This window comes from Pogoniulus pusillus, chromosome 12, assembly GCF_015220805.1.
Source record: "Pogoniulus pusillus isolate bPogPus1 chromosome 12, bPogPus1.pri, whole genome shotgun sequence".
Classification (NCBI taxonomy): domain Eukaryota; kingdom Metazoa; phylum Chordata; class Aves; order Piciformes; family Lybiidae; genus Pogoniulus; species Pogoniulus pusillus.
In genome coordinates, this window is record NC_087275.1 from 31,028,347 (window position 1) to 31,043,877 (window position 15,531).

At 49.1% G+C, this 15,531-nt stretch overlaps 1 protein-coding gene across 2 annotated transcripts in view; it reads right to left on the reverse strand.

Annotated features, from left to right (window-relative positions):
• Positions 1-230: 230 nt before the first annotated feature.
• Positions 231-15,531, reverse strand: part of SMS (spermine synthase) — a 58,751-nt gene continuing 43,450 nt past the window's right edge. The window contains exons 10-11 of one of the 2 annotated variants that reach the window (XM_064152010.1): positions 5,912-6,027; positions 231-607 (exon numbers count right to left, since the gene is read on the reverse strand). In XM_064152010.1, coding sequence (XP_064008080.1) covers positions 565-607; positions 5,912-6,027 — 159 coding nt within the window. In that variant the 3' untranslated portion in view covers positions 231-564. Of the gene's footprint in view, positions 608-5,911; positions 6,028-9,049; positions 9,141-15,531 lie in introns of those variants that run through there. The other variant, XM_064152011.1, reaches the window with a different exon arrangement.

Below are 15,531 nucleotides of genomic sequence, written 5' to 3' on the forward strand. Positions count from 1 at the left end.
AAACCAAACTGAAAACTCTCTTCTCCTCAAAAGAAATAAAACACCATAGCTAAAAGTCTGATGGAAATCCAACCAACCTCCTTTCAGGGATGCAATGGCTAAAGATGTCTTTGTGTTTGTTTGTGGTTTGATTGGTTTTTGTTTAATCAGTTTGAGATCTACAAGAAGAAAAGAAAACAAAACAAAAACCCCAACCCCAAAATAAAAATGATCACAGTCTAAAGGCTCAGTGCATTCAGCAGCCAAATAGGTTATTTATCTTTCAGCTGACTCTCAAATAAGAACACCCTAAAAGCTGATCAAAATATACATTTTTTTCTCTCTCTTTCTCTCTCCATTTGCTTTTAAATTAAAACAATTAAAAAAAAACCCCAAAACTCAACCCCAAAACCAAACCACTTAAAGAATTCACAATCAAACAGCATGACTAAGTTTCCAGGAATCATCTACAGCATATAATTTAAAAGGTTCAAGATGCCAATATGCAGCACGTGGCAGGCCCCAGAAGATGCTCCATGCAGCATGTTTAGGATTTAAGGATGGGGAGCAAATCATCTTTGTGGTTCAGAGGGTGGTTTGTTTCTTCCAAATAGTGTAGAATACCCATCTGGAATAAAAATGAGGAGTTAAGGGAAATAAAAGAAGGAAAAGGTCATTTCATTAAATACCCATTTGAAATTCAAGTTAGTTCTTCCCACTTAGGATTTCAACTCTGAAAACTTGGGAGTGGTTCAGAAAGGTTCATGCAGTGGTTCAGGTGGGAAGGGACTTTAAAGATCACAGTATCACACAGTATCATCAGGGTTGGAAGAGACCTCACAGATCATCAAGTCCAACCCTTTACCACAGAGCTCAAGGCTAGACCATGGCACCAAGTGCCACGTCCAGTCCTGCCTTGAACAGCTCCAGGGACTGCGACTCCACCACCTCCCCGGGCAGCCCATTCCAGTGTCCAATGACTCTCTCAGGGAAGAACTTTCTCCTCACCTCCAGCCTAAATCTCCCCTGGCACAGCCTGAGGCTGTGTCCTCTCGTTCTGGTGCTGGCCACCTGAGAGAAGAGAGCAACCTCCTCCTGGCCACAACCACCCCTCAGGTAGTTGTAGACAGCAATAAGGTCTCCCCTGAGCCTCCTCTTCTCCAGGCTAACCAATCCCAGCTCCCTCAGCCTCTCCTCATAGGGCTGTGCTCAAGGCGTCTCCCCAGCCTTGTCCATCATCCAGTTCTAACAAATGGCTAAGCAGAGCCAGCAGTGTGTGGCACTGCTGTGTGGCACTTAGTGCCATGGTTTAGTTAATTAGAAGGGTTCAGGTGATAGGTTGGAGTCGATGATCTGAGAGGTCTTTTCCAACCTGGTTCATTCTGTGAAGGCCAAGTACTGTGTCCTGCACCTGGGCCACAATAACCCCATGCAGTGAGAGGAATCATAGAATCAAGCAGGTTGGAAGAGAGCTCCAAGCTCAGCCAGCCCAATCTAGCACCCACCCCTGCCCAATCAACCAGACCATGGCACTAAGTGCCCCAGCCAGGCTTGGCTGCAACACCTCCAGCCACGGCCACTCCACCACCTCCCTGGGCAGCCCATTCCAATGCCAATCACTCGCTCTGACAACAACTTCCTCCTCACATCCAGCCTAGACCTGCCCTGGCACAGCTTGAGCCTGTGTCCCCGTGTTCTGCTGCTGGCTGCCTGGCAGCAGAGCCCAACCCCACCTGTGCTCCAGGCTTGAGGAAGTGTGGCTGGAAAGCAGTCCAGCAGAAAGGGGCCAGGAGGTTTTAATGGACAAGCAGCTCAATAGGAGCCAGCAGTGTGCTCAGGTGGCCAAGCCAATGGCATCCTGGCTGGGATCAGCCATGGTGTAACCAGAAGGAGCAGAGCAGGGATTGTCCCCCTTCATTCAGCATTGGTGAGGCCACACCTTGAGTGCTGTGGTCAGTTTGGGGCACCTCAGTAGAAGACACTGAGGGGCTGGAGAGGGTGCAGAGAACAGCAACTAGGCTAGTGAGGGGTCTAGAGAATGGGGATGACAAAGAGCAGCTGAGGGAACTGAGTGTTCAGTGTGAGGAAGAAGAGGCTGAGAGGAGACCTTATCACCCTCTGCACCTGCATGAAAGGACAATGTAGAGAGGTAGGTGCTGGGCTCTTCTCACAAGGAATTAATGATAGGAGAGAGAACAGCTTCAAGCTGCTCCAGGAGATGTTTTAGACTAGACATCAAGAAGCATTTTTTCCCTGCAAGAGTGGTCAAGCATTGGCACAGGCTGCCCAGGGTGGTGGTGGAGTCACCAGCCCTGGGTGTCTTTAAAGGTGGTTTAGATGTGGTGCTTGAGGATACAGTGGCCTTGGTAGAGCAGGGTTAATGGTTAGACCTGATGATCTCAGAGGCCTTTCCTCTTGCTCTAGCACTAATTACCTGTGAGCAGGGACCAGCACCTACCTCTCTACATTGTCCCATTTGCTGGCCAGTTTTAATACATTAATTGCTAAAAGCATTTCACATCTGTTACACAGAATCACAGAATGGCCTGGGTTGGAAGGCATCTCCAAATGTCATCCAGTCCAACCCCACCTTGCAGTCAGCAGAGACATCCTCAGCTAGATCAGGTTGCTCTAAGCCCCCTTGAGCCTCATCTTGAGCATCTGGATGAGGCCCCAACCACCTCCCTGGGCAATCTGTGCCAGTGTTCTACCACCCTCACGGTGCAGAACTTGTTCCTAACACCCAGTCTAAATCTGCTCTTCTCTGGTTTGAAGCCAGTGGTCTAGTTTGAAGTTTGTTAGCTTACTGGAAATGAAGCAGCATTTGCAACTCAATTCATTTAGAAACCTTCTGCACACTTCAAACCAAACAATGCAGTAAGCATTCAGAGGAGCTCTTGAAGATGCATATTTCAAAGCACATACACATTGCATTAAGGCCTGACAGCTGTAAAGGCAGAAATAAGTAACTGGTGTCTCTGAAACTCAAAGCTACAGGGGCAAACATCTGCCTGTCTTTTCTCAATCCTTTTTTGTCTTGAAAACATGAAGATTAAATCTGAATTGAGTGGATAGCTGACACTAACAAGAAACAGGAGAAGTTTGCTAGTCAGGATGAAGCCCAGAACAGCAGGCACTGAACAGCAGCAAGATTAGAGACAAGAGAAGGGAAGCAAAGTGAACGCACACAACACAAGAAAGGCTGTGGCAAGTTTCTACACACTTAGAATCATAGAATCAACCAGGTTGGAAGAGACCTCCAAGATCATCCAGTCCAACCTAGCACTTAACACACTATGAACAAGCAAATCCCTTAAAAGATCTCTCCTGTCAAGACAGACACAGCAGGCACTGAACAGTATCAAGATTAGAGACAAGAGAAGGGAAGCAAAGTGAACACACACAACACAAGAAAGGCTGTGGCAAGCTTCTACACACTTAGAATCATAGAATCAACCAGGTTGGAAGAGACCTCCAAGATCATCCAGTCCAACCTAGCACTTAACACACTATGAACAAGCAGATCCCTTAAAAGATCTCTCCTGTCAAGACAGACACAGCCACAGCAGGCATTACCCTACAGGAACATTTCCTGGGAGGACATCACACAAGAGTGGTAAACATTCAAAGCAAATACAGCCAACAGGATAACAAATTAAAACAGCCCTCTTGAGCTGCTGGCTTGAAGCTGAAACTTCTATCCCTAGGTATAATTTGCCTGCAACCCAGAAAAATGAAGAAATCCTGGAGTGTTTTTAGCAATGGGATGTGGCTGAGAAATGTCTGGACCCCTCCACTTGAAACTGTAGTGACAGGACAACAACACTGCCAACACTGGTCAGGTTACCCCTTGAGTGCTGTGTCCAGTTCTGGGCTCCTCCATTGCAGAGAGATGCTGAGGTGCTGGAAGGTGTTTGGAGCAGGGCAGCAAGGCTGGGGAGGGGCCTGGAGCACAGCCCTGTGAGGAGAGGCTGAGGGAGCTGGGGGGGTGCAGCCTGCAGCAGAGGAGGCTCAGGGCAGAGCTCATTGCTGCCTGCAGCTGCCGGCAGGGAGGCTGTAGCCAGGTGGGGTTGGGCTCTGCTGCCAGGCAGCCAGCAGCAGCAGAAGGGGACAGAGGCTGAAGCTGTGCCAGGGCAGGTCTAGGCTGGATGTTGTGAGGAAGTTGTTGTCAGAGAGAGTGATTGGCACTGGAATGGGCTGCCCAGGGAGGTGGCGGAGTTGCCATCCCTGGAGGTGTTGCAGCCAAGCCTGGCTGGGGCACTTAGTGCCATGGTCTGGTTGGTTGGGCAGGGCTGGGTGCTAGGTTGGGCTGGATGAGCTTGGAGCTCTCTTCCAACCTGGATGATTCTATGCCAAGGAATTACAGGGCATATAATGATAGGATGAGGGACAATGATTTGAAACTGGAGCAGGACACATTAGGTTGGACATCAGGAGGAAGTTGTGCACAGTGAGAGTGGTGAAATACTGGAACCAGGGATGTGGTTGAAGCCCCTTCCTAGAAGACATTCAAGCTCAGACTTGACGTGGCCCTGGGCAGCCTGATCTAGTTGGAGGTGTCCCTACTGACTGCAGGAGGGGTGGACAAGCTGAGCTTTGAAGCTCCCCTGCAACCTGATGCAAGCTGTGTATATTTTGTCCCTAACACTACAAGTGACAGCTAAGAATCACTTTTTTTTTACCCATTAAAAATCCAGCCTGAGCTCTCTGCTCAAGAACAGAGCTATCAGAGAATATTTAAAGATCTAAGTTGTGCTTATCTGTGTGAAGTTAGCTCAGAGGTTCAGCTTTCAAACATGCAGCTGCAGAATGCTTTCTGCATTGTTTGGTTTTAAGTGTGCAGATGTTTTCTGAATGAGTAGCAAATGCTGCTTCACTGCTTTGGAAAAGATTTCCAGTGAGCTGACAAACTTCAAACTACAGCAATGGCTTCAAACCAGAGAAGAGTAGATGTAGATTGGGTGTTAGGCACAAGTTCTGCACCATGAGGGTGGTGGAACACTGCAACAGGTTGCCCAGGGAGGTGGCTGAGGCCTCATTACTGGAGATATTCAAGGTGAGGCTCAAGGGGGCTCAGGGCAATCTTATCTAGCTGAGGATGTCCCTGCTGACTGCAGAGAGGGTTGCACTGGATGAGGTCCCTTCCAACTCAGATGATTCTCTGACCCTTTGGCCAGAGATGGAGAGAGAGGATTCTGCCACTCTGTTCTGCTGTGGTGAGACCTCACCTGGAGTACTGCATCCAGCCTTCAACACAGGAAGGACACAGACCTCTGGAGGTCGCTTCCAACTCAGACTATTCTGTGATTCACAGGATGTTAGGGGCTGGAAGGGATCTCTGGAGATCTTCCAGTCCAACCTCCTTGCCAGAGCAGGACCAGAGAATCCAGTGCAAGTCACACAGGAACACATCCAGAGATGGAAAGGCTCCAGAGAAGGAAACTCCACAACCTCTCTGGGCAGCCTGTGCCAGTGCTCTGTCACCCTTACAGCCAAGAAGTTCTTCACTTCTTTACTTTCTGTGTTGAAAGACAACAAAGAACCACTCAAATAGAGTCTTGCCAGAACTCTCAGGCAGCATTACCTCCATCCTAAGTCACATAAGCAGTGATGGGTTTGACTGGATGATCTTGGAGGTCTCTTCCAACCTGGTTGATTCTATGATTCTATGAATAAAAACACATCCTGGTCTTGTAAGGTGCTGCTCATTTCCACCAGATCTGAATTTCTGGCATCTTAGCAGAGTAATTCCTGCAATTAGCTGCAAAACAAAGCTGCAGCAGTTCATTTAGCATGAAAAAACCTCACAGATAGTGTTTAAGCTAGAACTGCCTTCTTGCATTTGATCTCACGACCTCCAAGCAACCTAAAGCTTGCTTGATTTATTAATGCACATCCTTCACTCTTCTTTTCCCAGTCTTTTAAAGGATACAATTCCATGTAGGAGGGAACACAAACTGTTTCCTTTGAAAACTCCACGGGACAATAAAGCCTGCTAAGCTGTTCTTCGTACAGAGTCAAGGCATCAGTCAGATTGATACAGTTTCCCTGCAGGAACAAAAACAAAACAGAAAGGAGAAGTTCCAGTTAGGATCACACATTAAAAGGCTGAATTGCAGATAAATCTATAGAGTCATAGGGTGGCTCAGGTTGGAAGGGACCTTCAGACTTGGGAGAGGCTGGAGGGATAGGCAGGGATAAAATTGAATGAAATTAAACAAGGGCGAGTGGAGAGTTTGGCACCTGGGAAAGAACAACCCCAAGGAGCAGGATAGCATCCTAGTGGGTGGGAGGTTGCCCAGGAGCCAGCAATGTGCTCTGGCCAAGAGGGGCAATGCCATCCTGGGGTGGATTAGAAGGGCTGTGGTGAGGAGGTGGAGAGAAGTTCTCCTGCCCCTCTACCCTGCCCTGGTGAGGCCACATCTGGAGCACTGTGTCCTGTTCTGGGTCCTCCTCTTCAAGAGGGACACAGAACTGCTGGAGAGAGTCCAGCAGAGAGCCACAAAGAGGATGAAGGGAATGGAACAGCTCTGTTAGGAAGAGAGGCTGAGGGAGCTGGGGCTGTGCTGCTGGGAGCAGAGGAGCTGAGAGGTGACCTCATTCATGTTGGTAAAGATGTGCAGGTGAGTGGCAGGAGGCTGGAGCCAGGCTCTGCTGGGTGATGCCCAGTGCCAGCACAAGGGGCAATGGGTGGGAGCTGAGGCATAGGAAGTTCCATGGAAACTTGAGGATTTTTCTCCCTGTGAGGGTGCCAGAGCCCTGGCACAGGCTGCCCAGGGGGGTTGTGGAGTCTCCTTCTCTAGAGATATTCAATCCCTGCCTGGATGTGTTCCTGTGTGACCTGATTTATGTGCTGCTGCTCTGGCAGGGAGTTGGACTGGCTGAGCTTTGGAGGTCCCTTCCAGCCCCTGACACTCTGTGACTCCATGATTAGAGTTCTCACCTACTCCAAACTCCCTGTCATGGGCAGGGACACCTCTCTTCTAGATTCAGCTGCTCAAGGCCTCATCCAACCTGGCCTTGAACACTGTCAGCAATGCAAGCTCTTAAAGCAAGTCAGAGCTTGAACCACACTGTTCTTAACATTGATACTTGCAAGGCAAATCCTCAACAGCTTACCTTAATGCTACCTTTCCAAGAAAGGGTCAGAATGGGGTGGGATCACCTCTCTCCTCATTAGCAGAGGCAACTTCTACGTTAGAGCTTACAGTTAAAAGCAGACCACCATGGGTTCTTTACCTGTAACATCTACTCAGGAGCTCTTCTCTTTAGAGTTGCTTAAAGTGTGCTAGCAAATATTTTGGCAACAAACATCTTCTCCTAGGCTCACAGAATGGTTTAAGGTAGGGTGTCCCTTGTGGTCCTTTCCAACCCTGATTCTATGATTCTATTCTGTGATCTGTGAGAAGAGGTTGAAGCACATCCCCCTGACCTTGGCCCATTGATCCAATCTGTCTCTGTAGACAATCCTCAAGCACATCAACATTCCCACCCAGCTTGTTGTCATCTGCTGGTGCATTCTTAGCTTCTCATTAAGGCCACTGACAAAGATGTGAGATAGAAGTGGTGCTAATCCTGTGCCTGAGGAAGCCCACTGGTGACCAGCTGCCAGCTGGATTTCATAGAATTAGGCAGGGTTGGAAGGGAGCACAAGGAGCAGCCAGTGCCAACCCCCCTGCCATGCCCAGGGACACTCTACCCTAGAGCAGGCTGCACACAGCCTCAGCCAGCCTGGCCTTAAACACCTCCAGCCATGGGGCCTCAACCACCTCCCTGGGCAACCCCTGCCAGCCTCTCACCACTCTCCTGCTCAACAACTTCCTCCTCACCTCCAGCCTCACTCTCCCCACCTCCAGCTTTGCTCCATTCCTTCTAGTCCTGTCACTCCCTCACAGCCTAAAAAGTCCCTCCCCAGCTTTTTTGTTGCCCCCTTCAGATACTGGAAAGGCAACAAGAAGGTCACCTCAGCTCCTCCTCTTCTGCACTGTGCTCAAGGGTAAGAGTGAAAAAACCACTTCAGCTCAGACTCCACACACTACACCTTCTCAAAAGTCACCTTCTTGAAAGTTTGGTTTTAGAAAAGCTTCTATAAAACCTAATTTAGGATTGCTCACATGCCATGAACAAATGTGTACTTGGTTATCTGCTTGGCAGTACTGAATAGATCACATTTGGTCTGGGGCATCTCCTCCTATGAGGAGAGGCTGAGGGAGCTGGGCTTGTTTAGCCTGGAGAAGAGGAGGCTCAGGGCAGAGCTCATTGCTGTCTACAACTATCTGAAGGGAGGCTGTAGCCAGGTGGGGTTGGGCTCTTCTCCCAGACAACCAGCAACAGAACAAGGGGACACAGTCTCAAGCTGTGCTGGGGGAAGTATAGGCTGGATGTTAGGAGGAAGTTGTTGGCAGAGAGAGTGATTGGCATTGGAATGGGCTGCCCACAAGGTGGTGGAGGCACTGTCCCTGGAGGTGTTCAAGAGAAGACTGGATGGGGCACTCATTGCCATGGTCTGGTTGACTGGCTAGGGCTGGGTGCTAGGTTGGACTGGATGAGCTTGGAGCTCTCTTCCAACCTGGTTGATTCTATGAAAACAGAAGGGGGGTTGTGAAAAAAAGAAAGAGAAGAACCCAAATTGAGCACCACTGCACAAAGGCCAACAAAGAACAGACTGCTGCAAGTGCTTGTTTAGTAAGCTGTTATTACCCAGGGGCCACCAGCAGCCACCCTTCACCAAACATACCATTTGGATTCAGCAGCAGAGAGGATGCAAAAGCAAACTCAAACCCTAACCTGTGTCTGTGTGTGTGTGTCATTTCAGTCAGAAATAGAAAACACTGCTAGGTAATTTATGGAGCACACCACTGTGGCAGAGGAAGTTTAATAGGCTACACCACGAGACAAAAGTCTCCACTTGCCCAGCCTGTTGTTTCAGGATTTCAGCCTTTCCCCTCCTCCAGCAACAAACAAATCACTGCAGCCAGCAGCAGAAAACAAATTACAGCAACAATGAAAGAGGGCAAGAAGCATTTTTTTTGCTTCTCCAACTCACAGCCTCCAAACATCAACATCTTACCTAAAGGTTCAGACATTCCCAGCTGGCTGTTTTAGCAACCTCTGCTTCTGGAGATACACCACAGCTTGGTGCCATGGTCTGGCCTTGAGCTCTGTGGTAAAGGGTTGGACTTGATGATCTGTGAGGTCTCTTCCAACCCTGATTGATACTGGGATACTGTGATACTGTGATCATAGAAGCACAGCATCACAGAATCACAGCATCAGAGAGTCACAGCATCAGAGAGACAGAGCATCATAAATCATAGAGACAGAACAAAGGCACACAGTCTCAAGTTGTGTTGGGAGAGGTATAGACTGAATGTTAGGAGGAAGTTCTTGGCAGAGAGAGTGATTTGCCATTGGAATGGGCTGCCCAGGGAGGTGGTGGAGTTGCTGTCCCTGGAGGTGTTCAAGAAAAGACCACATGAGGCACTTAGTGCCATGGTTTAGTTGATTGGATAGGGCTGGGTGCTAGGTTGGACTGGATGATCTTGGAGGTCTCTTCCAACCGAGTTGATTCTATGATTCTATGGTATTAGCTCTGAACAGTTGTGGGGGGGGTTGGAGTTTTTTGTTTCCTTTTTATTGGGATGGGGTTAGGGAGGATTTTGTTTGCTCTTTGGAGTTTGTTTTGGGTTTCTTTGCCTTCTTTTCTGTTTGTTTGGGCTTTTGTTTTCATTTTAGAATCATAGAATCAACCAGGTTGGAAGAGACCTCCAAGATCATTCAGTCCAACCTTTAGTCTTGGTGTTTTAGGTTGGTTTTGTTGGGTTTTTTTTCAGCTGTTGCCTTTGTTTTTGGTGGGGGGAGGGGTTGGGGTTAGTTTATTTTGGATTTTTGTGTTTGTTTGGGTTTTTTTTTTGGTCAGTTGTTGTTGTTCCCACATAAAAACTATACACAGGGCACTTAAATAATAAATCCAGCTCCAGACAGACAATAAAAAGGCTGAGTTGGGGCTGTTCAGCACAGAGAGAAGACAGCTCTCCTGGAGGACTTTAGAGCAGCCTTCCAGTACCTGAAGGGAGATACAAGAAATCCAGGAAGGGACTTTTGGCAAAGCCTTGTAGTGAAAGGATGAGAAGGAATGGATTGAAGCTTGAGGAGAGCAGACTTACAGTGGGGATGAGGAAGAAGCTGAAGCAAAGCTGAAGATGAGTAGGTTCAGACTGCATGTGAAGAGGAAGTTGTTGAGCAGGAGAGTGGTGAGAGCCTGGCAGGGGTTGCCCAGGGAGGTGGTTGAGGCCCCATGGCTGGAGGTGTTTGAGGCCAGGCTGGCTGAGGCTGTGTGCAGCCTGCTCTAGGGTAGGGTGTCCCTGGGCATGGCAGGGGGGTTGGAACTGGCTGCTCCTTGTGCTCCCTTCCAACCCTGCCTGATTCTGTGATTCTATGGTTCTCTAGGGGAAGCATTGCAGTGTTTACTTTCTTCCCTTTCTACACTGAAGGGATTTTGAATATCTTTCCAGAAGATTTTTTTTTCATTATTAATACTTTTTTCCTCTCCCCCCTCCTTTTTTTTTTCCCTCCCCAATTTTATGATGCCTTTCTCTAGGGGAAGCACTGCAGTGTTTCTTAAAATCCAGGCCAACCTCATGACATTCAACAAGGCTAAGTGTAAAGTCCTGCACCTGGGTGGGCACAATCCCAAGCACAACTCCAGGCTGGGTGGGGAATGGCTGAGAGCAGCCCTGAGGAAAAGGCCCTGGGCTGATGAAAAGCTCAACAGGAGCCTGCAGTGTGAGTGCAGCCCAGACACAACCCTGTGCTGGGCTGCAGCAAGAGCAGTGTGGGCACAGGGCAATGGAGGGGATTGTGCCCCTTGGCTCTGCTCTCCTCAGACCCCACCTGCAGTCCTGGGGGCAGTTCTGGAGCCCCCAACACAAGCAGGACATGGAAGTGTTGGAGCCAGTCCAGAGGAGGCCACCAAGATGCAGGGAGGGCTGCAGCAGCTCTGCTCGGAGGACAGGCTACAAGAGCTGGGGCTCTGCAGCCTGGAGAAGAGAAGGCTTGGAGGAGACCTTGGAGTGGCCTTCCAGGATCTGAAAGGGGGCTCTAGGAAGGCTGGGGAGGGACTATTGACAAGGTCTCATAATGACAGGAGGAGGAGGAATGGGTTTAACCTGGCAGAGGGGAGACTGAAACTAGATTCTAGGAAGAAGTTGTTTGCAGTGAGGGTGGTAAGACACTGGCACAGGTTGCCTAGAGAGAAGATCATACTGGGTGATTCTGTGCTCCACAACCACCCTGGAGGTGTTCAAGGCCAGGCTGGATGAGTCCTTGAGCAACCTGTTCTAGTGGGAGGTGTCCCTGCCCATGGCAGGGGGTTGGAATTGGATGATCTTTGAGGTCCCTTGCACCTTAAGCCATTCTATGATTCTAAATGTCTGTGCCTTAAGGACTCCTAAACTACCAATAAATCACACAGGCTCACACAGAGGCTGCTCTGCATCCCTTCTTCCAGCCTCCTTTCCCACTGCAGTGAAGGACAAACCTCCTCCCTCTTTGGAAGTGCTAATTAGAAAACCCACACGGTGGCCAAAAAAAGGAGTGCAACATCACAGTGGTTCTGGATGTTCAGAGGGCAGGGCAAGGCTGTATTAGAGAGCAGCCAGGAAGTGAAAGCTTGGTGAATGGCTGCCTGTGGGAGACATCTGACCCCTTTGCTCCAGTGCTTACTGCTTGTTTACCAAAACACAAACCTGTGAGTGGTTTAAGACAGTTTCTGTCCTGACTGGGTTGAATGACCCAGAGTACAAAGCACCAAATTCCTGTTGAGAGGTATTTTTAAAGGTTGCACTTTCATAAACAGGATGAAAATGATAGTCTGCTCAACCTCAAAGGATTAGGTCAGCAGAGTAAAAATTCAGCACAGAAAACAAAAATAACACAAAAGCACAAAACACAGAACATTTGCTCAGCTTCATGTTAGCCCCAGACACACAGAGACAACCTTCCAATCAGCAGCCTCTGCATTTGACTGTTTCACAGCTGTTGGGACAATCCTTACGTGCTACTGGGAAGGTGGAAGATGGTGATGGTGCAGAAAAAAAACCCCACATTAGTATCTGTAAGTACAGTGAAGCTGAAAAAAGTAAAGCAAAAGGGAAAAGAAATCCCTTGGGCAATCTAAAAATCACACTGCAAGGTCCAACAGCATAAAAACACTTAACAGGAAGAGGATAAACTCTTCTCAGTTGTGCCCTGGGATAGGACAAGGGGTAAGAGGTATAAACTACAGCATAAGAAGTTCCACCTCAACATGAGGAAGAAATTCTTTACTGTAAGGGTCCCAGAGCCCTGGCACAGGCTGCCCAGAGAGGTTGTGGAGTCTCCTTCTCTGGAGACTTTCCAGCTGTGTCTGGATGTGTTCCTGTGCAACCTGAGCTAGACTCAATGGTCCTGCTCTGGCAGGGTTGGACTTGATGATCTCCAGAGACTCCTTCCAGCCCCTGTCAGTCTGTTATGTTCAGAAACTAGTCACTGAGAAAGTCCATCAGAACTAAAACCAGACTGTGGGATGTGTCAAGTACATCCTTACTGACTCTCACTTCTCTCCCCTGTGACTGCTAGGAGCCTGAATATGTAACTGGTTTGCCTTGGAGAAAGCAACTCTGAGCACCTCACAGACCCATACTGCATCACTAATCAGTTCCAAGCACCAGCTTCAGAAGGAGGAGGAACAGAAATATTGGAAGCCACACAACCCTTTAGCATCAGAGGAGTGGGATTATGTTCAACAGGAAGTTTTCACAAGCAAGTCTCAAGTCTTAAACTTAAAGAGGGCTGCAAGTTCTGCAGGATAAGGGGTCAAAAGCTCATTTCCCTCTACAGGGAAACGAGCCTCTCAAATGAAGATGCAGCTGAGAAAACAAAGACATGAAAAGCAATGCTGCTAGTCACACAAGTAAGGTTTTGTTCCCATTGTGATTGATACCTGGGGAAGCATGAAGTATGGAAGCATTCCTTTTCCCCTCAATATACTTAAGCACTGACTTCAAACAGCAGAAAGAGATCCATGAACCACCCTTCCCTATCTTTCCAGAGCTGAAACCAGGAAAAGATCCCTCCTTCATCCTAAAATTGGCCAATTATGTTCGTGCATCCCTTAGGAACATAAATAGTCTGCAACACCTTCCACAAGGCGAATCTCCAGGTTAAGAAGCTGCAAGGCGAGGGTGGTTACCAGGCGCCACCTGGTGGTCAAACGAGATCCTGCAGCAGCACACTCCGAGGCTGCTTTGAGGATCACCCTGGGGTGTGATCACCGAGGGAACAAGAAGGCTTCATAAGAGCAATGTGCCAAAATAGAAGCATCTGAGATTATACGAAGAATTATAGGTGAGTTAGACAGCTCTAGAGTGCCTGCTAAGAATTTCTGAACCCAGGAGAACGTTTTCCAGGGGACTTGGACTCAATGGCGTAGGGAGGTGATGGAGGTGGCCTCATCCCTGGAGACATTCAAAGCCAGGTTGGGTCAGACTCTGTGCAGTCTCATCTAGTAAGGGATGTCCCTGCTCACTGCAGGGAGTTGGGCTAGGTGACCTTCTCTGTGCAATCTCATCTAGTTGGGGATGTCCCTGCTCACTGCAGGGAGCTGGGCTAGGTGACCTTCTCTGTGCAATCTCATCTAGTTAGGGATGTCCCTGCTCACTGCAGGGAGTTGGGCTAGGTGACCTTCTCTGTGCAATCTCATCTAGTTAGGGATGTCCCTGCTCACTGCAGGGAGTTGGGCTCAAGCTACGCCAGGGGAGATTTAGGCTGGAGGTGAGGAGAAAGTTCTTCACTGAGAGAGTCATTGGACACTGGAATGGGCTGCCCGGGGAGGTGGTGGAGTCGCTGTCCCTGGAGCTGTTCAAGGCAGGACTGGACGTGGCACTTGGTGCCATGGTCTGGCCTTGAGCTATGTGGTAAAGGGTTGGACTTGATGATCTGTGAGGTCTCTTCCAACCCTGATGATACTGTGATACTGTGGTATGTCCCTGCTCACTGCAGGGAGCTGGGCTAGGTGACCTTCTCTGTGCAATCTCCTCTAGCTGGGGATGTCCCTGCTCACTGCAGGGAGTTGGGCTAGGTGACCTTCTCTGTGCAATCTCCCCTAGTTGGGGATGTCCCTGCTCACTGCAGGGAGTTGGGCTAGGTGACCTTCTCTGTGCACTCTCCTCTAGTTGGGGATGTCCCTGCTCACTGCAGGGAGTTGGGCTAGGTGACCTTCTGGGTGCAGTCTCATCTAGTAAGGGATGTCCCTGCTCACTGCAGGGAGTTGGGCTAGGAGACCTTTTGGGTGCCTTGCAATCCAAACCATTCTATGACAGCTAAGTGTTAGGATCTACTGTTCAGAGCCTTCTGAAGTTTGGGAGGTGGTTGAGATTGCTATTCTAGAGGTCAGATAGGAAAGAAGGTCACTTCTAATGCCTAACATTCTGTGCAAACCTGAACAGAGCCCAATGAAGAGGTGACAAGCATGAAGAGGTGACAATGATATCCTGCAGTGTATTAGAAGGGCTGTGGTTAGTAGGTGCAGAGAGGTTCTACTGCCCCTCTACTCTGTGCTGGGGAGGCCATGACTGGAATACTGTGTCCAGTTCTGGGCACCTCAATTCAAGAAGGACCTCAAAGAACTGACTGAAAGAGTTCAGCACAGAGCCCCAAAGATGCTGAAGGCAGTGGAACATCTCACTCCTGAGGACAGGCTGAGGGAGCTGGGGCTTGAAGCAGAGGAGCCTGAGGGCTGCCCTCATTGCTGTTGATAGAGATGTGCAGGGCAGCATCAGGAGGACAGAGCCAGGCTCTGCTCAGGGATGCCCAATGACAGGACAAGGAGCACTGGGTGCAAGCTGCAGCAGAGGAGGTTCCATGTGAATATGAGGGAATTCTTTTTCCCTGTGAGGGTGCCAGAGCCCAGGAGCAGGCTGCCCAGAGAGGTTGTGGAGTCTCCTTCTCTGAAGACTTTCCAAACCTACCTGGATGCTTTCCTGTGTGACCTATTCCAGGTACTCTTGCTCAGGCAGGGGAGTGTTGTACTCAATCTTTCGAGGTCCCTTCCAACCCCTAACATTCTGTGCTTCTGAAAAACCACACATCTCTTCATAAATGACATCTGTTCTGCTTTCCCCAAGAGCTGCTTGCAGCTAAAGTATTCTGAAGCATGCCCATAGCTGATTCTTAAAATCATAGAATGGTTTAGGTTGGAAGTGACCTCAAAGATCATCCAGTTCCAGCCCCTGCCATAGGCAGGGACACCTCCCACTAGAACAGGTTGCTCAAGGCCTCATCCAACCTGGCCTTGAACACCTCCAGGGAGGGAGCAGCCACAACCTCCCCAGGCAACTTGTGCCAGTGTCTCACCATCCTCACTGCAAAGAGCTTCCTGACATCCAGTTTCAATCTCCCCTCTGCCACTTTAAACCCATTCCTCCTCCTCCTGTCATTACAAGACCTTGTCAATAGTCCCCAGCCCTCCTGTAGCCCCCTTTAGATACTGGAAAGCTACTACAAGGTCTCCTT